The 23584-nt window shown below is 45.3% G+C and overlaps 1 protein-coding gene across 6 annotated transcripts in view; it reads right to left on the bottom strand.

The window, feature by feature from the left end:
- Window positions 1–23584, bottom strand: part of RPS6KA5 (ribosomal protein S6 kinase A5) — a 195892-nt gene that overhangs the window by 14177 nt on the left and 158131 nt on the right. For all 6 annotated transcript variants that reach the window (XM_044924608.2, XM_025295082.3, XM_025295079.3 and 3 more), the window contains 6 exons: window positions 12848–12998; window positions 8546–8707; window positions 6234–6359; window positions 5718–5851; window positions 4979–5072; window positions 1293–1463 (listed from right to left, as the gene is read on the bottom strand). In XM_044924608.2, coding sequence (XP_044780543.2) covers window positions 1293–1463; window positions 4979–5072; window positions 5718–5851; window positions 6234–6359; window positions 8546–8707; window positions 12848–12998 — 838 coding nt within the window. The remainder of the gene's footprint in view (window positions 1–1292; window positions 1464–4978; window positions 5073–5717; window positions 5852–6233; window positions 6360–8545; window positions 8708–12847; window positions 12999–23584) is intronic.

The following is a 23584-nucleotide window of genomic DNA, read 5'->3' as shown; positions in this document are numbered from 1 at the left end:
AAGAATAAAACATGTGAAAATGGATTCCAGACAGTCATGGAACAGATCTTTTCAATTAAAAAAATTACATGCTTGTTCCTTGTCTATCAAAAAAAGCATTTAAGTGGTATGTGTTCATATTTAAAAATAGACAGCTAATCTCCAATGTACGGAGCGCCATATTTTCAGTGGGCGTTGTGTGGGAGACTGAGAACCGTGATGCAGGAAGCAGAGGGGCACCTATCATAGCTGCCAGCTCATAAAACACAATTCGCTTTTGATTAATTACGAGTAATAGGAATAACAATAATAGAAAGTACACAGAAGTTTAAATCCTTTAGGAATCAGTCAGTTATATCCAAAGACAGAGAATTCCATTTTCAAAACATCCTCTTCCTACCAGTAACCTAAGGTACTTAACCAAAAGGCATAAATGGTGCTTTTTGAGAGATTTTTTTTGTAGTCTAACACAAAAATAAACACCAAATTATTATTTAAAATACACTTGAAAATCCATTACAATCACATAGCAATTAAAACTGAAATTCTATTTTAGAGAGTAAATATATATAATTTTGCCTATGGTAAAGGATGATTCATTGTTATCCTTTTATAAAGTATTGGGTTTTGTTTTTCAATCTGCATTATTATTTTGATGATTTTCTAAAAGGGAGGAATTTTCATATTTTTGATACTAAAAAGGGATTATTCTAGAGTTAGAACCTTCTTTCTTAACCTTTTGAAAGAAAAAGTATATTAAAAGCTGCTACTTCTGCACTGTTACACAGTTCTATAAATACTGCAGCACACGAGCAAAGAAAAGCACATGTAAAGATCACATAACTAATTAAACCAAGACAATGCTGTAGATATTCAAAACAGGATTATATACGTTCCTATTCATGAGCTAATCAATTTGATTATGAAAGCAAAAGATAAGCTTTCAAAATACACCATTAAAAAAAAAAATCCCTCTAAAATGGTATACATATAGGAGGGATATTATTTTCTGCTACAAAAATTTCCATTGCTATTTTTAGTCCACAACTGTTGCATAAAGTATTTCTTCCATAAAAGGCTCTCACACTTACAAATATAACCTCAAGATGATCAGCTGGCAAAAAAAAGAAAAGACAGATTTATTTTAGACTGAAACAGAAACGGAAAAAAATCCAAGGAACATGGTATTTGCAAGTATTTATTTAGAAAAAAGCTCTGAAAATAAAAACCAACCCCCCCCCCCCAAAAAAAAGCCCACACGTGTCTAGGAGACATTTAATAATGATGCCAGATTGTGTCAAAGGATTTTATACCTCGGGTTTCAGATCTCTGTGTACCACTCCGACGTCATGCATGTGGCTTACAGCTGAAACCAGCTTCCGCATGATGTAGCTGGCTTCCGTCTCACTAAAATGCTTCTTTCTCTTAATGCGTTCAAACAGCTCTCCCCCGTTCAGAAGTTCCATCACGAGAAATGTGTGAAGCTAGAAAAGAAAGAACAATGTGGAGGGCCTTATTGAAGAGGAGGAGAGGCTGATCCATGCAGAAAACATTTACAGAAAGAGCAATGTGGAGGGCCTTACTGAAGAGGAGGAGAGGCTGGCTGATCAACGCAGAAAACATTTACTGACTATGAACTGTAACCGATAAATTTAAATAGTCCCTTGTTAAAATAATCAGCGGTGATCCTTGCATTTTAGAGCAAAGAGTTGAAGGATAATGTGTCTTTTTTAGAGTTCTATTTCGGTAATGGAAAATTTTAAGCACTGCAGTGAAATCCTTATGTCTCCTTTCCTCGACGAATTTTTTCAGCTGAATTGCATTCCAACCCTCTCTATCGAGTTTACATATGTTTCTTTTTAAAGTGTGACCTCGTACCGATAATAATGTGAAATTGGCTGCTTTAAATAATATAGACAATTACTGATGGAACACGCTGCCCATGAGAGGCCTGACACACACATTTAATGGCAAATTTACCTTTTAAAAAAAGGCATTATTGGATGATGTCACTTTAAATCTTCTCTTAGGGCTCAACAGATTAGTTTCAGGGTTCCTGTTAATTCCCACGGCAAACACCCATAACTCACTATGGGCTTTTTAAAGACAAAATTGCTTTTGATCCCAAAGGCATTATCTTAATTAAATGGTATCAAAAGTTACATACTTACTATATTTTGCATACATTTCCATAAAGAATAACATAGAAGCTATTGAAAAACAAAGGAATTATATCCACTCTCCAATGAACACAAATGGTTTAAAAAAGTTATCAATAATCAGATTCAAATGCTATGCCTTATCACACCAATGTCACTCAACAAACAAAACAAAGTATGCTTCCCTTTGAATTAGCAAAGTCTGGAAAAACGGCATCATAAAAAAGATGGTTATAAATACATTCTCCTGCACACAATGGGCATACTCTAGAAGGTGAATAACCCTTTTTATAAAAACGAGAATTGCTCCCAGGCTACTGGAGACATGCTAACTTGAATTTCTACATCAGCCAAATTAGGTCAAAGCTAAATGCTACAGTGTATGCCAGCAAGCTTTCAACAAAGGAGAGGCAATGCCTAGAGTGATTTAAGAAACAGGCTTTAGAGTCCAGTCTGCATCTGAATGCCATTTCTGTGACTTACTTATGACCCAGTGGATGTTACTTTACCTGCATGAACTTTAGCACCCTTACCAATAAAAATGTAGATAATGGAGAAAAATGTGAATAATGGTCCTTCGAAGATGTCTACATCCCAACCCCTAGAACCTAAAGATGCGACCTTGTGTGATGACGGGGTCTCTCAGATGTGATTAAGGGTGCTGAGGTGAACAGCAGACGCTTGGAGGGGGCGCGATGCAGGCAGCTGTGTCAGCATTATGGGGGAGAAAGACAACCCGAGCACCAACACCGCGGATTAGAGCAGCCTGCACCTACACCGGTGTGTGCAGGGTTACATCGTGAGACGGTGTCCTGGCCGTGCTGGGTCTCCACTTGGGTGTGAAGGTCTCTCTCGCTGCAGCACGTGGGCTCAGCAGCTCTGAGCAGGTGGGATCTTAGCGCCCCAACCAGAGACTGAACCCTCATCCCCCACACTGGAAGGCGGGGTCTCAACCACTGTATGCCAGGAGAGTTCCCCATGAGATGGTGTCTATTCTAGGAACTCTTGAATATAACAGCAGGAGATGATGAAGTTAATTTGTCACATAAATACAATACTAGGGGTATATTCCCGAGATGCGATGGTGGCCTGAAGGTCAGGGATCCAAAGTCTTGGGTGGGGAGGAGTAGCCCAGAGCACAGCTGCAACCACGGAGGGGCATGTCAAGGTCATCCACCAAGCCCTCTCTGGACATGTGAACCGTCTCCAACAGGAAGCCGTCCCGTCTCCTCCTAAGCACCCCCAGGGGACAGGGACTCACCTCCTGCACTGCGGCTGAGTACCCCAAAGAGGGGGAGGCTGCGAGGGAGCAGGGAGACCAGCTCCCGCACCCCTTGATTCAGAGGTCTTCCTTTTCTGATTAGAAGCACCAGGCAGCAGGTAGACAGTGTTGTTTTGTGGGTGCTCACTCACCTGACATGAAAACCAGATGGTGCGTCCGCCTCCCCCGAGGCAGGGGGACATGGTAATCAAACGCATGCTTTGAAGCTGGACTGTGTAGGTTCAGAAGTACCACTCAGAGATGGGGAAGCCCGATTACTTAATTTCTGTGAGTTTTGCTTTTCCCACTTCAGAGTCATAGTAAGGACTGAGTAAGATGATGCATGTAGAATGAGAGCTACGACGCCCGGAGCAGGCAAGGTGCGTGGTAGCAAGCAGCAGCTATCGCAGCCACGCTGCTCCTCCGCCACCGGTCTCCCTGCCGCGGGTCCTGCGAGCCATCGGTGCTCTGGGGAGTTCAGTGTGGCAGAGAGCTGGGCCACAGCTTCCCCCCAACGTGCACGTCTGAGCAGCACATTCGAGGGAGCCCAGAACCAGAGACCAGCTCTCCAGCGGGATTTTCACTGACTTGCTATGTGACTTTGGTTGGATAAGTCTCATGATTCTTTTTTTCCCCCCGTGGGAAAACCCTCGTGACCCTTCTGAACCTCAGTTTCTTCATTGGTAAAGTCGGGGCCAACCACACCCAGGGCTGGTTTTGGCTCTGCTGCCTGGCATGCTGTCTTGTGTGCAACTGTGCCACCCTGCCCAGGCCCGGAGGAGAGACGACTGCGGAGTGACGTCTGCGGAGGAGGAGGCATGGACCTGGCACAGCAGCATCCCTCCCGTGTCCAAAGTGACAGCCCTGAGTGAGGGTCCTGACGGAAAGCGGGACTGGTGAGGGGACAGCAGTGGGGAGTGTGAGCCCCTGGAATGAGAAGAGGGAAGGGGGGGCGTCCTTGCTCTTCTGTTCCTATTTGCTCTTTACCTTGCACTAACGGGGATTCCCTGGTGGCTCAGTGGTAAAGAATCGCCTGCCAATGCAGGAGACCCAGGTTTGATCCCTGCGTCAGGAAGATCCCCTGGAGAAGGGCATGGCTACCCACTCCAGTATTCGTGCCTGGGAAATTCCATGGACAGAGAGGCTACAGTCCACGGGGTCACAAAAGAGTCAGACACAACTTAGCAACTAAACAAAAACAACAACAATGAGGCTTCAGGCTAAGGTCCACTCTCAAACTCACAGCATCTGGCTGAAGGCGAATATAAGTGAGCTCTGAGAGGCAGGCAGGGACGAGCTGGGGGGCGGCAGCCAGACCACAGAGCGCGCAGGGGGCGGGGCTTTCACGCCGCGCTCCCACACCCTCTGTCCACGCCCTGCATGGCCACGACTGAGTGAGAGAAGAGGAGGAGGCACTGACTGGGGTGGGTGAGAGTGTGCGGAGTGGGTTTTCACCTCTCGAGTGGCTGCGTCACGTCCCATATCCCTGACTCTGCGCCAGAAGTACTGACAAAACTGGTGAAAAGTAGAACCTTGCATATGAATTAGTATGCAGAGTAAAGAAAAAAAGGCAGAGTACCTGATCATGAAAAACCTCATGTAATTTCACAATATTGGGATGTCCTTCGCAGAGTCTCAGTGCTGTTACCTCTTTCTGAGTGCTGGCTTCCATCCTGAAAGATGAAGCGGTCAGTGTCCACACTCCTGTTCACCAAGCTTTAGGAAGTACAGCCCCAGCCCTAATTTTTTTTTTATTTACAGCACATTCAGAATGTGAGTGTCAAAGTATCAGAAGGAGGCTTTCATGAAAGCAGTGAGTCATACACCCACCAGAACAAGTAAAGCATTATTCTTGAGAAAAATGATTATTTCCAAGCCAGGAAAGTGCTTAATCATATGAAGAAATGGATGCCCTATGTGCCCGACAATTTGGTCATAAGAATAAACCATCATGGAGGTAACAGTTACCAAAACAACTAGTTCTTAAAGCTACCTGTGGACTGCTAAATGTTAATAATTTCAGGAGAAATATTTCAAATATAACACTTAATAGGAATGGCAACAGCTGCTGAACTCACTAAGCAAGTCTGTTTAACACCGCCAACAAGAAAGTCTTCTCGTAATAACCTCAAAAGCATATCACACTATGATTCATGTCTAAAGTGGATTACTGTCTCAGAGCTAGAAGCATAACAGATCAACTGATGAGCTGAATGGCTAAAGCCTTGGTTAGAACTTCCAACACACTGTCCCTTTCCTTTCGGTAAAGAGCTTAGAGAGTCCACCCACTGGAACAGGTACATGGGGAAAGGGCGCACCTTTTGCTGATTATTTTGACTGCAAATGCTTGGTTACTTTTTTTGTGTATGCACTTTCGACAGATTGAAAAGCTTCCTTCTCCCAGTGGTGTGTCCTTCAGATCCAGGTCATAGTGCTGATAGAATGGAGAGTCCTGATGAGAAACCAACATCATTTAACTTAAGAAAATGTCAGTCATACACAGGGACAGATAAAATTCCTGAGTAACAGAACATTATGAATGTTAATAAGCAGGACTGGACTACGTTTATAATCTTTAAAAATTCATCATTAGCTCGTGTCTAACATCTCTATCACTTACTTAAATGCACCATTTTCTACTGCTGTAAAACAGGAGCTCCTTCAAATGCATATTGGTAATTTTCTGGGGCAAATATCGCTATTTCCATTTATTCACTTTTTAAAATTAGGTTTGAGTCAAATGGAAAGTCCACTCCATTTACGGGACTTCAGAAAGGCAACTAGCACTGGTATTTAAACGACGAGCAGGTCACGTGACCACCGCGCAGCTGTACCTTCAGCATCGCGCTCCTCGCAACATGCGTCACCCCGGGGCGGTCAACTCCCATGTGAAACTGAAGAGGATCCATGACGGCTGCGTTACGCTTGAAGAGAATGGAAGGGGCAACAAAGGAATAGCCCTTAAAAAAAAGAAAAGTAAACAAAATAAGTCATCATTTTCTCTCCTTTGACTCGATGCTTTCAGTGCCAAGGCTGTGGGTTCCATCACTGGCTGAAGAACTAAGGTCCCACATGCCATGTGGCATGGCCAATGAAAAATGTTCAGATTTTTGTTAAGACAAATCTAGTTTTACTTTATTTGCAATCCAAAACACAAGGTCATTTCAAATCAATAGAATAATGCTTTTCAGAAGGCGATAATGCCATCTTCTGGTAGAACTCAACCGATTCAAAATGAAAGGCAGAAAAATACTTTTTCCCTATAGCTATAATTCTTTTGCACTGCTGATAAAAATTTGCTTCTAAACACAACTAACTTCTCAAAAAAGGTATAGTTAAGGAACTAATTGTGATTGAAATGCTACTGGTTTTCAAACTAGCAAAACAGCAAGTTTCATTCCAGTCTTCAGGCAAGAATATTGGAATGGGTTGCCATTCCTTCTCCAGGGGACCCTCCTGACCCAGGGATCGAACCCATATCTCCTGTATCTCCTGGATTGCAGGCGGATTCTTTACCTGCTGAGCTACTGGGGAAGCAATCTGAAATTGAAACAATAAAATCAAACGGCAGAATGATGTGCTGAACCAAAAGTGGTACAGATCTTCTATGACTCACACTGGGGTTCTGTCCTGATAAACTCGCCATACATTTAAAATATTACAAGTTGAAAATGCATTTGACACATATAACCTACCTAACATCACAGCTTAGGCTGGCCTACTTTAGCCGTGCTCAGAACACTCACGTAACCTAGTTGGGTAAAATCATCAAACACAAAGTCTGCTTTGCAGTAACTGCTACCTGTCTCATGTCAGTTACTGACTGCTGCGCTGAGTGTGAAACACAACGCTGTGTGTCCGGAGCAACTGCACTGGCTGGTCTCAGGGGGCTGTGTCGCTGGACACTGGCTGGTCTCAGGGGGCTGTGTCAGTGGACGCTGGCTGGTCTCAGGGGGCTGTGTCAGTGGACGCTGGCTGGTCTCAGGGGGCTGTGTCGCTGGACGCTGGCTGGTCTCAGGGGGCTGTGTCGCTGGACGCTGGCTGGTCTCAGGGGGCTGTGTCGCTGGACGCTGGCTGGTCTCAGGGGGCTGTGTCGCTGGACGCTGGCTGGTCTCAGGGGGCTGTGTCGCTGGACGCTGGCTGGTCTCAGGGGGCTGTGTCACTGGACGCTGGCTGGTCTCAGGGCGCTCTCTCACTGGACACTGGCTGCACTCGCTGGTCGCTGCAGGACCATGTGGCTGCCTGTGAACCAGGGCTCACCGCAGCCCCCAGCACTGAGAACGGATCCCACTGCGCACCCTCATTCCAGGAAAGAGCAAAGTTCAAGGTGTGCTTTGTATCTAATGTGGATCACTTGCACCACCATGAAGTCAAAGAATCCTAAGCTGAACCACTGTAAACTGGGGACCACGTGTATAATCATGGACGATGATTTGTTCAAACGAGAACACTCAAGAAACATTTCCTCCATGTGCTATGAGCCCAGCCAAGGGCAGCCTATGTCCAGAGACAGTTAAACCTTTCTATTGGGATGCTTCTGGGAGTCAAAGAAATGAAGCTACAATGCCATTTAATAGTAGGAATATTTTATCTTAAGTCTGAGAAGTCTGAGAAAACTAAGTATAAAATCCTTTCTAAATCTTTTTTAAGAGTTGGGAAACAGTTCATATTATTCACTGGAGATAAAAAAATCAGATAACACTATTTATACAATATTAAGAATACTTAGTTTGAACAGAGGTAAAGTACTGCATTTTCTACAAAAGAGCCTGAACAGAAATAAAACTTCAGGCGTTACCTCTAACAGTTATTTACATAAAAAATAAACACACAGATTTCCTCAGTGGTCCAGTTAAGACTCCAGTGCAGGGGGTGTGGGAATTAAGATCCCACATGCTGTGCAGTGCAGCCAAAAATAATTAAATATATAAAGAGAACTCTTAAAAAATAAAACACGTAAATAATGTCTGCTATTTAACAAACCACAAGCTTCAGTTAACGATTTGTCATATCTCTGTATTTAATCATTTTAAAGAAATTAGAGAGTCCTGTTTTTCAAGATGCCAAAAAGATTTCATATGAGAAAATCAATCTTTTCTTTGAAAGCACCTGTGGCCAAGCAACACGGTGCACCCTTCGCGATTACCTGGAACAGCCTCTCGGAACTCTGGGGCAGAGCTGCAGGAGAGTAGGTGGGGTCCATTTCTGTGAATTCTTCTGCAAAGTTACTCACATCTAATTCATCTCGGATGACTGGCTTAAAAGGTGCGGGCACTTTCTTGGCAGCTAAATCATCCCAGTTTATTTTCTAAAACAGAAATAAAATTGGTACAAAGTAGAAATCAACAAAGTTGAAATACATTTTTGAAAAATAACAAAGGTAGGTAATTTTCATGGAGCAAGAGAGAGAAAAGCACATATTTCCAACCAACAATTAAAAACAATTTCTTCTTTACAAACAGGAGCATATTTTTGGGGGGGGGGTGGTTTCATACATGTGATCAGTTTGTGGAAATTATTATATTATCGTTACAAAGCATTTGGACGTCTCAAGGCTGACTGATTCAGATCCGATACTGACTAGCTCAGTTGTTTTTTGACTGCAGTTTATAGCTCCAGCCGATGCCAGGACTGGAAGGTGAGGCCGCTTTCCATCCCACTGCCGTGGGGTCTCGTTCTGGCCACTAGGGGGCACCAGGAGACCCCAGTTCACCCAGTGGACATCGAGAGTTACTGTCATGTGCCCCGAGAAAGGCGTTTAAGCCAAACCAAAACAAAACCAAACCTAGCCTGTAATAAAGGGCTTTAAAATGGGTATGACTATTAACTCTAAAGGAACAGCCCTATTTTCAAGAGGCAGTGTTAACTAGCTTTCCTTCTGGCCATCTAGACAGATTAGATAATAAACTGTAATTCATGCATTGGTTTATATCTGTAAGTCTAACTGATGTAACCATTCTTTTCTCATTCAACTGTATTCAAGGGTTTCAACATGGCCTCTTCTCTCCCCCAGGGCATAATCCAGGCCTCCTTCCCACCCATGTCAGTCACTGTCTGATAAACTGCTCTCTTATATGATCCAAATTCAACCCTCTGTTCTTTTTTGTTGTTCTCCTTCTGTCACTTAAAACAGTCTCTGATAATACTTATTGAACTGAATCCCACAATATGTATATATATAGTATCAATGTATTTGATATTACAAATATATAATATCAATATATTTCTCCTATAATCTAAGATGCCATCCTTGATAGTAAGATACACCCTTACTTTACATACCATTAAGAAAGAAAAAGCATGACCAATTAGAATAGCAAAATTCTGCCCACTGTAAGCTGCATACTGATTTCGGAGACGGTAAAACATGAAACTTGCACTTCGTTGATGACACTCAGTAAGTACAATCAACATAAACTGTTTTTATTGTGCCCTCTTGTGGAGGCGATGGAGGTACAATCACTAAATTACAGATCTTCAAACTTTTCAGCTGGAACAGGTTTTAAAGGTCATTTAGCTCATCCTCTTTATTTGATCCAGATGGAAACTGAAGCCTGGGAGTCAGAGCGATCCTTTTCACTGAAACATTCGCTAGTGGAAGGGCCAGTTCTTGACTTGCTAGTTTGTGCTCTCCCCTCTCTGCAGCTGTAGAGCTCCATTACGAACATATGATTTGTGCTTGGCTACTGTACATGTATTAAGAGGAACTTCTCGAGTAAAGGGGTAACTTAAAGACATCTGTTGCTAGCAGGACAACATTTAGTATGTAGATAGCTGAATACCATCACAATCCTCTCCACCTCCACTCCATTTGGGCCTTTGCAAGTAGAATTTTGGTCTTTCCTGAAGTGTCCCTTGGAGAAGGAAATGGCACTCCACTCCAGTACTCTTGCCTGCAAACTCCCATGGACGGAGGAGCCTGGTAGGCTACGGTCCATGGGGTCACTAAGGGTCAGACACGACTGAGCAACTTCACTTTCACTTTTCACTTTCATGCATTGGAGAAGGAAACAACAACCCACCCCAGTGTTCTTGCCTGGAGAATCCCAGGGACGGGGGAGCCTGGTGGGCTACCGTCTATGGGGTTGCACTGAGTCGGACACGACTGAAGCGATTTAGCAGCAGCAGCAGCAGCAGCAGAAGTGTCCCTGTCATTTACAAAGTCAAGGCAATTAAATAACCTAAAATTACTATTCTAAGCTATAGAAAATTGCTCAAATATGAAAGCTATATTGCAATATTCATAAGTACAGGGAACTGTGGAGGAAAAGATTCCAGGAAAATATGATTTGGGCTATTTTGCTTTAGTTGTTGTTCAGTGGCTCAGTTGTGTCTGACTCTTCACAACCCCAGGCACCGCAGCACACCAGGCCTCTGTGTCCTTCACTATCTCCTGGAGTTTGCTCAAATTCAGGTCCATCGAGTTGGTGATGCCATCCAACCATCTCATCCTCTGTCATCCCCTTCTCCTCCTGTCTTCAATCTTTCCCAGCATCAGGGTTTTTTCCAATGAGTCAATTCTTCAGATCAGGTGGCCAAAGTATAGGAGCTTCAGTATCAGTCCTTCCAATGAATATTCAGGGTTGAGTTCCTTTAGGATTGGCTGGTTGGATCTCCTTGCAGTCCAGGGGACTCCCAAAAGTCTTCTCCAACACCACAGTTCAAAAGCATCAATTCTTTGGCACTCAGCCTTCTTTATGGTCCAACTCTCACATCCATACATGACTACTGGAAAAACCATAGCTTTGACTACATAGACCTTTGCTGGCAAAGTGATCTCTCTGCTTTTTAATATGCTGTCTAGGTTGGTCACAGCTTTTCTTCCAAGGAGCAAGTATCTTTTTATTTCCTGGCTGCAGTCACCGTCTGCAGTGATTTTGGAGCCCAAGAAAATACTGTTTCCATTGTTTCCCCATCTATTTGCCATGAAGTGATGGGACCGGATGCCATGATCTTATTTTTTTTAATGTTGAGTTTTAAGCCAGTTTTTTCCCTCTCCTCTTTCACCTTCATCTTTAGTCCCTCTTTGCTTTCTGTCATAAGGTTGTGTCATCTGCATTTCTGAGGTTATTGATATTTTTCCTGGAAATCTTGATTCCAGCTTGAGCTTTACCCAGCCAAGCATTTTGCATGATGTACTCTGCATAGAAGTTAAACAAGCAGGGTGACAATATACAGTCTTGACGTACTCCTTTCCAAATTTTGAACAAGTCCATTGTTCTATGGCTGGTTCTATCTATGCTTCTTGACCTGCATACAGATTTCTCAGGAGGCAGGTAAGGTGGTCTGGTATTTCCATCTCTTTAAGAATTTTCCACAGTTTGTTGTTAATTTTTGAGCCAAATTTCTGAACAAGATATCTGAAATAGTTTGTTCAAATGTTAACCTTTTAATCTAAGAAATGTACATACGGAGAATTTTATTCTAAATGTATTTCTCACTATGCTACTGAACCTCTATAAGAAGTACAGTAATACTTTTTAAAATGGCTAAAACTGAAATAAATGTGTCCTTTTTTTCGCATTTAAGATTCTTATTTTCAACTACTATCTGTTTTTCTCTATTAAGCATGAAAGCTTACTCTACAGTAGTTTTTTCTTTGTTTTGGTATGATATTTTCATTCATTTTCGTGATAATGTGAAAGATCACAGTTTGCAAAATAAAACTGATGGTCCCTCTAGACATAAATATTTAGGTCATGTTTCTTGATACTATTAAATTATTTAAAAGTCATAAACTCAGAGTTTTAGAAATCAAGGTCATTATATTTCAGATTGACTATTTAGATTGAAATAACTAGCCAACTCAGTCTATTTTTTTCCCAGTTATCGAAAACTATGGTTTTGTTTTTTTTTTCCTACACTGAGCAAACTGAGGTGAGCAGACATGTTGGTGCTCTGCAGATGGTCTCATTAGGCTTTTGCAGAACAAGAAAAGCACCGTCTCAAGTACAGTGAAAATTAATGAATAATTCTTCACATATTATAGATATTCAACTGAGAAGGAGGCCGATTTTGAATTGCCTAAGATTTCTCCTGGGAAAGAAGAGATGAAATGACCATCTAAAGAGCGTAACACAGTGGCAGTGGCAGCTCATGAAGTGAGCCTAAAAAATTCAGTACAAGTCTCCTCAGTCTATATGCCTGCACATCCAGATCACAGGTGGGACCAACACTTAGAAACTCTAATCAATTAATATATAGAAAAACAATTGTTAATAGGATCCTCCCCATTCTCACTTCATTTAAAGAGAAAAAAGGACTATAGAGGTCCTTACAAGTAGAATTCGAATCCTTCTTAAAGGGTTCTGTCATTTGAAAAAGGGATAACACCATGGAAGCGGAGAGAAAATGACTCTGAAATGCCCATGTTCACTCATTTCACCAAGAACGCCAAGTACCCTGAAAACAGCAGGGCATAGAAAACCATCTGCTCAGTATGTTTCACCTGAAAAAAGGGATGTTCTTTGATTTCATCTGCGTCACGTGGACCACATCCCAGTCTTTTCTTGGGATCTTTCATCAGGAGACGCTGGATCAGGTCTTTGGCTACAGCACTCATTTCCTGGGGATACGGAGGCTCGCTCTTTAATATTCTCCTGTAGGCAGATAAAACTTGCTTTTAAAATAAACAGAGGGTGAAGTTATAGTGACCATATTCTTTGCAGAAACAATTATGGTGTGACACACTCTGAAATTTAACTATATGTGAAAAATGGAGATAAAAATATTTAAATTGAGATACTATGAAATCAAATCTCTGAAACTCAAAGAAGCAGAAACAAAAAGTACTGGATTATTTCCAGTATGTCAATCCTAATGGGAAGTGTTAGTCGCTCAGTCGTGTCTGACTCTTTGGGACCCCGTGGACTGCAGCCCACCAGGCTCCTCTGTCCATGCAATCTCCAGGCGAGAAGATGGGAGTGGGTAGCCAATCTGTTCTCCAGGGGATCTTCCCGATTCAGGGATTGAATCTGGGTCTCCTGCAATGTAGGCAGATTCTTTACCGTCTGAGCACAAAGTAAGTCCATAATGGGAAACTACTATTCAAATATTTAATTAGGGGGAAAATAAAAAAGGCTTGGAATTGAGTTAGATCTCCTATCTATGGACTAGACTCTATGATGAAAGCTTTCACAATGGAAACAACTTTAATAAATTTCAGAGAAGAGAAAATCGGCACTCAGGTTTGCAAGGACGAGTGAAACCCCAACCACCCCGTCTCGTTTCCCCTGCCCTATGTGCCAGTGAACAGAAGGTGCCAGCGGGATGCGGAGGGCAGGAGCTCCAGACAGGGAGCAGAGCCACCTGGAGGAGGCTTGGCCTTGGTGTCTGAAAGGGGACATCAGAGCTGGGGGCTCGTCAGGGACGAGAACATCCTCCTCGTGATCGGCGACGATGAAACAGACCAGGGAGCCCTGGAAGGTGCGTGGTGCTCCAGGACGGAGTGGGCTCTGCTCGTTACCGACAGTACGGCCAAGTAAAAAATTAACATGATCATATTCTTCTAAGGTCACAGAAGAAACCAATTCAATCCTAATGTACCTCTGTCCCTCTTAAGAGCCAGAACAACAGTTAAATGAGAAAAATATAATGGAAGGGGTTGATGGAAATTAGGAAGCTTAACACAGTACATGTGGAGATAAACAGTTTCTCAATTATTTGGGCTGGAAAAAGATCCCCTGTTGTGCATCAGAATAGTAACACTGTTTTGGAACAAAAAGATAATTAAGAGACAGCTACAGTGTGATACGAGCAGGAATTCTGGAGCCCGTCTGGATCAGGTTCAAGGTAACACTGGCCGTGTGACCTTGGGAAAGTTCATCAAAGTTCTCATACCAGAGCTTCCACAACTGTTTTCTCAACAGCAGGACCTGCCTAAAACGGGCATCACTGCTGACACGAGCATGGACCTGGTGCGTGGTGCTTGGCACAGCCCCAGAACGAAGCAGACGCCAGACAGACGCGAGCTCCTCCCTGCCCCCTCCCTCACCTAAGGAGCCCTGAGAAATAGGTGGCCTGCAGCACTGGGCTCGGGGAGTGACGGGGAGACGGTCACTTCCAACTAAGCATTCCAGCAGCGCTGTTCATTTCAAAGCTCGCTCTACGTCTAACACTCCAACCTGGGAACCTAAATCATTGCTGAAAGAACAAGCAAAACACGAGCAAGCAGAGCACAGCAGAGGGATTCCTGAGGTCCAGTGGTTAGGGGTGCTCTTAATGCAGGGGTGCAGGTTTGATCTCTGGTCGGGGAAGTAAGATCCCACACGCTGCAGAGCAATGGCCCAGCCCGCCGGCCGCCACAGAGAGAGCCTGTAAGCTGCAACCGAGACCCGACACAGCCAAATAAAATTTAAGAAGCCCAGCAGCACCCCCTTTTCTTATGGCCCCCTGTCCGTCAGGGCTGCAGCATGAGAGAGGGTCCCCTCGAAGGACACACGGCGTGGGCAGCCTGTCCCTCAGGGAAGGCAAGCCTAGCCTGCCCGTTTCTCCACCCTGCTTTCTGCAGCCACAAGTTTCTCGTGTGGAAGGACGAGGCTCCAGATTCCCTGCTGATGAGTGAACCAGGTGCAGCAGAAAGCAGCTTGCTAACTCCTTCTGAGGATCCTGACTCTGTACTAGTACTTCTTATACTGGAGTCACCCACTTTTACTGGAAGTCTGTTCCATACCAGGTGCTGGGGGAAGGAATGGTCAGTCTTGTTGACCGTGCTGGGTTCACAGGGAAAGAGGGTTGGCGAGAGGGGAGTGAGCCCTGAAGACAGGCACGGCCCCACCGAGATGCCCAGCCTGTGAGGAGGAGCAGGAGGCGCGTGCACACTTCAGGGCAGCGGTCTGGACACACAAACAGCAGCACGGTGTGCAACCGAGACAGGTGGGGGGCCGGGGGTCCACACGCAGGGAAGGAGCAGGCTAGATGTGGGTGAGAAGGGCATCAGATCGGGAAGAAATGAGTAGAAATCTGCAGGAATTCCTGCCAAAGACAGAGCTAATGAGGGAACACGCAGAACACACAGCCATTGCTCTGAACCCTCCCTTTTCCCGAGTGAGGACAGCGGCTCGGGAAGCAGCAGGAGCAAACCACCGGGCGAGGAGCGGGGGCCAGCGGGGGCCTCCTGGAGGCGGCGGAGGACCACTCCTGCGGGCAGCGCAGTGGGACGGGCTCCTCAGCAAGGCGGGGACGCTGTGAGGGCCAGAAACGGGGGCGGGCAGGGAAGGAGACGGCAGGCTCAACCCTGCACCTGTGAGAGGGTGACCTCGGGCTTACCTTCCTCTAACACAGTTTCCCTGGAATGCTCAGGTCAAGACGGACGTGAAGCATCAGGTGTGTGGTTGCTGTGAAGTCACCCCTGAGACGTGAACTGCACCTGCCTGACTGGTGAAGCACACCGGTCCTGGGGCATCTCAACTGGTTAGTAACCCAGGACTCTTTTCTCTTGCTTCTAAATGAATCTTAGAGCCCTCTGGAAAATCAGAACCAGCTCTGAATCAACATAGCACGTCAAACACGTCAGGTGTAGTGTATTATCATTTCATCCATGCAACAATCCTATCAAAAGGTTCTTATTATCCTTGTTTTTCAAATGAGGAAAGAAAAAATATACCTATGAATTAAAATTTCAACCAGATATTTTAGAGTCTGGATAATATTAATATTTATTTGCAAGAATAAGTGATAACACAGCTAAGAAAATTTTGAAAAATAGTGTGAGAATTTGCCTAACTACATGTTAAAATGTATTATGAAAATGAAACGGTGGTAAAATAAATTAATAGCCATATCGAGTGAACAGAAGATACCACTTGAAAAATAGGCATATACAAAAGGGGTTACATTGTTTTTTTTTCTTACATTGTTTTTAAAAAATGACCAATCAACACAGGAAAGGTGGGCATGATTTGACACACGTCCCAGGGAACCAGCTTTTTGGGAAGGAGATGAACAAAGCAAGGGCCTCGCCTTGTAAACTCCGAATGGATAGAGAAATTACATGTAAACACCAAATGAAGTAACATTAAAATCTATAATAATATATAAACGAATATAAAATTTGTTCTGATTATGGATGTTTACGTTTCTGAAAACCCCTATGGTAAAAAAAAAATCCATAACCAATTAGCCAAAGAATTAACGGAGTAAAGGGTGAGAACATCAAGATTAAAATTAAACCTGTAATGGAGGAAGAGGTGGGTAGATAGGTAATAAGCAAGGATGGTAAAATATTCATGGTAGAATCATGGCAGTGGGTACGTGGGTGTCCACTGCAGCAAATATTTGAAACTTCCCGTAATAAAACGTGGTGGAAGCAGTAAAACTATGAAGCTTGCAGATGTGTTTTGTATGTTCACTAAAACATGACAACAAAGAACTATCCCAATTAAAAGTTCTCAGTGGCCGGCAGGACAGCGGTTTGTGCTCATCCCCATCACCCCCATCCATAAGACTGCTGCTTTTCCCACACTCTAACTTCCCCTTTATCTTTCTTCATGGACTTTACAGACTATCACATGTCTGTCTGTTAGCTCTCTCTCCCAATAACGTGTAAGTGCAGCAGGAGCAGGCACTGTCTCTCTTTTTTTACAGAAAGCAGTCTTACTCCTTTATTCTGTGGAGCCAAGAGCACTGCTCTGGCCCATCGCAAGTCCTGCACAAACATTCACTGAAGCAACAGACGTCTAACTGTTCTCCACTTCCTAAACCAGGAGCTTTCTTCCTCAGTCTCTATCAGTGCGCACGTGCGTAGTCAAGTCCGACTCTGCGACCCCATGGGCTGTAGCCCACCAGCCTCTTCTGTCCATGGGATTTCGCAGGCAAGAATACTGGAGTGGGTTGCCATTTCCTCCTCCAGGGGGATCTTCCCAAACCAGGATCAAACCTGATTCTTCACCACTTGAGCCATGCTTGCAGATAACTTTTTAACTGTTTTTGCAGAAGGCAAAAGATGGCTTGATTATTTCTATTTGCTGTCTGTAAGTTCGCGGTCTTCCCCATGTCATCACTGACTTTCACTTTCTGGTTCTCCAGTGGTCCCAAAATGACAGAATCACTTACGTGCCTACCTGAGTTAGAAAGACTTTTCGCTACACTTCACTCACTCTAAATTGCTGTTCAACATGAGCGGAACAGTAAAGCATCTACTCAGTGGTATGACACATAGCCAGTACCAAATCATGTTTATGAAGAGTCTGTCACTAGAGATGCTCATAAATGTACACAAAAACTGCAAAATGGGAAGTCGTCTTTCTAGTATGAGCACAACATTATTCAGGTGAAGATGATGAACAGGAAATATTTTAGCCGTGTTCACCTCTGGGTATTCTTATCCCTGTTTTCCCCTTATGCATGCTTTAAACTGTAGTGGCACTCCTTTTAGACTAGGGATAATAAAACGAACTTCATTTACAGGCTCACGGGCTCGCAGACAGCCGTCCACAGGCTGGCGAGGACTCCATGGAGCCTCCAGGCTCTGGCCTGTCCCCTCATCCATGCTCCAGGCCATCCCGCGGCTCCATCAGAAGGGCATCCCTGATGCTCCCAAACCCCAAGGCCCTGTGCCCCTGGATTCCCACAGCACTCCTCTTACCACTCGGCCATCAGTCAACACCGTCTCTCATTATCAACTGTCATCTAATTATTCCATATCTTCCCAAATAACAGGTAAGTTTTCTTAGGGCAAGAACTATGTCCTTCTATTTCTTTTCCTCTCAGGAGTTAAAAATCACTCACTAAACACTCCAGAGATGAATGAAATCAATCCCACTGCCATCTACAGGCCAGCCCTTCCCAAGCCTTCACCTGAAATAAGCATCTGCCTCACCAGGAAAGAACACAGCCTCAGGGAACCAAGTGCTACCCTGGAGAGAGCAAAAAGCCACTTCTGGTCACTCTGCAGTCAGCCCCAGTCCACCTCCCTGCAGCTCCTCATCTGTAGGACAGCACATGCTGCAATGCTGTAAGGATTCAAGGACGTGACGCAGGTGACTGGGCACAGAGGCTGGCATCGGGGGCCCTCAGCCCACTACTCCACAGGAGCACACCTTCACTGAGCCACGGAGCTGGATGAGCCGGGGGGACCATCCCACACCACCACTTGCTTCTGCCTGTTACGGAGTTCTTTCTTGACCCGCCTACCCTGTATCTCCTGAGGCCACGTCTGCTGGATAATTAAGAATAATGCATGAAGGACTTCCCTGGTGCTCTCAAAGCAGGGGCCCGGCTCCATCCCTGGTCAGGGAACTAGACTGCATATGCCACATCTGAGGCTTCGCATGTCACAACTGAAAAGAAAAAAAAGACCCCACCCGACCACAGACCCCGTATTCCACGATAAAGACTGAAGACCCCGTGTGTAGCAACCAAGACTCGGTGCAGCCAAATAAACAAATATTAAAAGAAAAGAATAACAAGATGAGATTCTTTGGCTGGTACCCTTGCCCCGGCTCCAACACTCATTGGAAGGACAAATAAATTTTTACCTAAACCAGGGATCTTTGAACTTTTTTGTAAGAGGCACATGGTGGGGAGGCGCCCGAGATCCCCACAATCGCTCTTCTCCGAGTATTCACAGCCTCGTGTGGGCTGGAGCTGGAGGCTTTGTTATAACCACAAATATACAGGAAAGATGAGAAGACGGTGCATTCATCATCAGGTAACAGAACGTCCCACCTTCCCAGCAGACTCTCTGTTGCATGCTCTGATGAAGAAGCTGCCATGCTGCAGGGGCCCCCACCACAAGAAACTGAGGCTCACAGTCCTACAACCCAGAGGAACCGAATCCGGGAACAACCACCTGTGCTTGGAAGCAGACCCTTTCCCGGGTGAGCCCTGAGATACTGAGAGCCCAGCCAACACTCTGACTGCAGCCTGTGAGAGACCCTGATGTGCAGGACTCAGCTAAACTGTGCCCAGATTTCTGATCCACAGACACCCTGAGGTTATAAATGTTTGCTGTCTTAAGCCACCAAGTTTTGAGGTCATTTGTTACTGAGCAATGGATACTAGATAAGTAATAACAAGGCCAGACAGTACGTTCTTCAGGCTCCGGAAGCTGCATGGCTTCTGGGGCAACTACTCAGTGCTACTCCAGAGCAAAAGCAGCCAGACAGGACACGTAAATGGACGCCCATGCCGTGTTCTCATAAAACTTTACTGATGGACACCAAACTCAGACTTCACATCATTTTCACATGTCACAAAATATTGTTCACCTTTTCATTTTTTCTTAGCTTACAGGCCACACAAAAGCAGGGAGCTGAATGGATTTGACCTGCAGGCTATAGTTTGCCAAGCCCTGGCTTAAACAACACAACTAGAGTCTGTTTAAACCATGATTTTGATAACTCTCAGACCTGAATTTATATAACAATATGTGTATAATAGCACAATGAAACATGAATAAAATACACTTTACTGATGGATAATAAAATTCCACATAAACATCTCTCAGCATATATTTTGTAAATGTCCAAGTCAGAGACAGTGAGATAGAAACAACCCTGCGGAGATGACGGAAGAGCTGCCGACTGAACCTCTACATCCTGATACCCAGGAGAGGCAAAGCTAATGATCCTGATTTACGCGGCTCCAGGCAAGTGAGAGGCTCCTTGGAGGGGAGGCAGAAAAGCTGCCAGGAGACTGGTGGCTGAGGGGAGACCCGTGGGGCAGCAACACACACCCTGAAGGAGGAAGCGCTACACAGAGGCTGGACAGGTGGGTGGGAAACATACATGTGAGAAACGCACAGACGTGAGACAGAAAGAAGAAACAGACTCAAAGAAAAGCCAAAGAGCGATCATCCTGATCTGGATGTTGAAAACTTAATTTTTATTCTAAATGGTACCAAGGGATGAAGAATCTAGAAATGATTTCACATGAACAGTTAAGAGAACGAGAAGACCTGCCCTAGATAAAACTATCGTCCAAGGCCTAACGCAAGGTATGGAAGAAATAACAGAATTACTTTGTTCTTTAGTGGACGGGGCCTAGGACTAGGATTTACGTGCAGAGGTTGCTGCTGCTGCTAAGTCGCTTCAGTCGTATCCTACTCTGTGCGACCCCATAGATGGCAGCCCACCAGGCTCCCCCATCCCTGGGATTCTCCAGGCAAGAACACTGGAGTGGGTTGCCATTTGCTTCTCCAATGCGTGAAAGTGAAAACTGAACGAGAAGTCACTCAGTCGTGTCCAACTCTTAGAGACCCCATGGACTGCAGCCCACCAGGCTCCTCCTTCCATGGGATTTTCCAGGCAAGAGTACTGGAGTGGGGTGCCATTGCCTTCTCCAACGTGCAGAGGTTAGAGGAAGCTAATTTCAACTTCTTTTTAAGGGGGGAGAAATTCTACCTGCTAAAGTTCAAAAATGGAAGGGGATTCCTTGAAAATATCTTACACAACAGTGCTATCTGTTCACTGATGGCTTAGACAGAAAAGAGATGACCATCTGGGTAACTGGTGAAGGGATTCTTATACCAAGGGGAAAGCTCTCATCTCATTCTAAACCCTTATCCCAGTTTGAAATCTAATAACAAGAAAAACACATTTGTCTTGACTTTAGGCTACCTGTAGATAACAACAGGCAAACAGATAATTTGGATAATACATTATTTTGAAGCATCTCAAATAAAAACTAAAGGAATAATGCAGAGATTGGGGAAGAGTGCAATAATTAAGGAATGGAGGAATTCAACAATCAGAAAAAGCACTGGCTAATTAAGACATCTGGAGACAAGATAATGATACATTTATCTGAATGGTGCATATCTTGTAAAGAATAGACTATTTATGAAAGATTTTACACCAGGAACGACAGCCAGAATGATTGTCTTGGGAGGAAAGAGTAATGCCGGGTGGCTCAGCTGCTACACTGCTTGTGATGAGACGAGCAGCCCGCCACAGTTAGCGCCGCGCTTTAAATAACTATGAACAACAGGACAACGTGAATGCTTGATGCATTAAAGGGCAGGGGTCCTACTTAAATTCTTGAGAAATCTACTCTAGTTTCAAGAGTTTAGATAATCTGATTCAGACTCTTTCTCTTGCTAAAATCAGAATGCCAACTAACTGATCTAAGGGCTACAAAACAATTTAAATTTGAACATCATCTGGTTCAGAATACTCCTGCCATCGAGACCAGCAACATACTGTCTCTAGAGGCAGAGCTGTGGTGGAAAGGAGAACTGTGCGAGAAGACTGACTGTGTGCAGAATAAAAAAGAGGGGACCAGTCAGGGGAGCTGCTGCTAACCCTTGTCAGGTAGGTGCACCCTTTCATCTTTCACCGTGGCAGGGATGACCCTGCACGGGACCTACATTCTCCAGACTGTGGTCAAGGTTTCCTGTACTTCGGATGCATTTTCAAACTGTCCAAAAGCACATTTAAAATCAGCAAAGTCATGTCAAGAATTTTAATAATAGGCACGATTTAAATTTGATTTTAACAAGAAATATTTCTCATCACTTAGTTCTGATATTAAATAAGCCAGAATAGTGAGAAATTATTTAATTCTTAACCTATCCTGTAAAAGGCACATTCTAAAAAATTTAGCAGTTTTGCTGAAGTAAAACTGAGGTACAATAAACTCAACATGTCAAGTGCACAATCTGATAAATGCAGTCTCTCTCACACACACACACAGCTGTGAACCCACACGCACCGTCCAGGGCATGGCCGCCCCCATCACCTGCGAGGCTCCTGTGACCCTGTCACTGCTCCTGCCCTCCCCCGTCCAGCCCCTCAGTCAATTCCCAGACTCGAGCCAGTTAAACGCCTACAGCCTCTTGAGTAGAGGGGAGCGTGGGTCCCCGTGGAAGCACCCTGAGAGCTGACTGCGCATCTTCCTCCCAGCGCTCCCCAGAGGGACCTCCAGCCTCTCAGCAGAGTAACCGCTCCGGGGGCTAAGGGGGTCATCGGACCTTCAGGGGCCTCTGGCCTCTGGTTCTGAACCGACACGAATTCTAGGAGACCCATCGGCCAGAGAGGGGCTCGAGGAGGCCCAGTTCCAGCGCAGGTTCATCTCCACAGTGGATGCAGCCGTCCCTGACCCCGTCCTGGGATTCCCACCCCAGGGCCAGACGCGAACTCGGGACAGAATTTGGCAGCTGGCAGGAGCCCGCACCGGCGCCCCGACCTGAGGAGTGAGGGCGGCTCCGGCAGGGAGGGCCAAGGGGAGGCCATCGGAACCGCCTCCGCCTGGGAAATGGCGAGTCAGAAAGTGGCGGGGGATCTCCGGGGCTGCTGAGGCTCAATCCACCAGCGAGGACAAGAAAGCGGCAGGAGTGCAGCTTCCCACCGCAGCGCCCTTAAGCTCGCCCGCCTGACCCGAGCAGAAGACAGTGGATCATTATAGATTTAGGCAGGCGGGAGCTCCAGGTGCAGCTGCTGGACCAGACGTGGTTTCATTGCTTGAATAAATGAATACAAACTCTGGTTTTTCTCCACCCTGTCCATCAGTCCCACCAAAAGGAGCTCCTCTCAGCTGGCAAGGCCAGCCATGTACCCTCACTGTCCTGCCTCCAGGGTTATCCGTTCTCCAGCCCTATGTCGTAATTCAGTTCACAAAGCTCTTGATTGCCTTTCTTCTTCAGACAACCACACTGGTCCGCTGCATTGGTGGCTTTAGGCTGACTGGACCTGGTGAGCAAGTAGTCGTCATGACTCGAGACTCACTGGTGAGACCCTGTGTGACACAGGGTGGGGACGGATCTGCCCCAAATCCAGGGGCCTCCACCCTAGTGGGTTTCTAGGAGTCCAGTGGTGCAGGGCACTCGAGACAGCTCTCCCAAGGTGAAGGGTATGTTGGTGCAGCTTGCCTCTCCCACCACCAAAACAAGGGGCATGATGCCCAGCTGGCCTCAGGACGTGGGAAGCGGGTGTGTTACTCCGGCCAGTTTACCAAGCGACTTGAAAAGCTGCTGTTAAGTGGAGTCCAGAACAAGAGAAGGGTCCAGGCCACTGTGAAGCTGCTCTCTCACTTGGTCCCTCTGATTCAGCAGATCCAGGGGCACTGGACATGGCAGACAGGTGCTGTTTGGAGCCTTGGGCAGCCCTGAGTGGTGACCTAGAGCACTCAGGTTCTGGAGCAAATCCCTGCCATCTTCTGAGGATAACCACTCCCCTTTTGAGAAAGAGCTCTTGGTCTGCTGCTTGGCCTGAACATTTAACTCTGGGCTCCCAAGTTACACGCCACC

This window comes from Bubalus bubalis, chromosome 11 (genome assembly GCF_019923935.1).
Source record: "Bubalus bubalis isolate 160015118507 breed Murrah chromosome 11, NDDB_SH_1, whole genome shotgun sequence".
NCBI classification, from domain to species: domain Eukaryota; kingdom Metazoa; phylum Chordata; class Mammalia; order Artiodactyla; family Bovidae; genus Bubalus; species Bubalus bubalis.
This window is presented reverse-complemented; position numbering and strand designations above follow the sequence as displayed.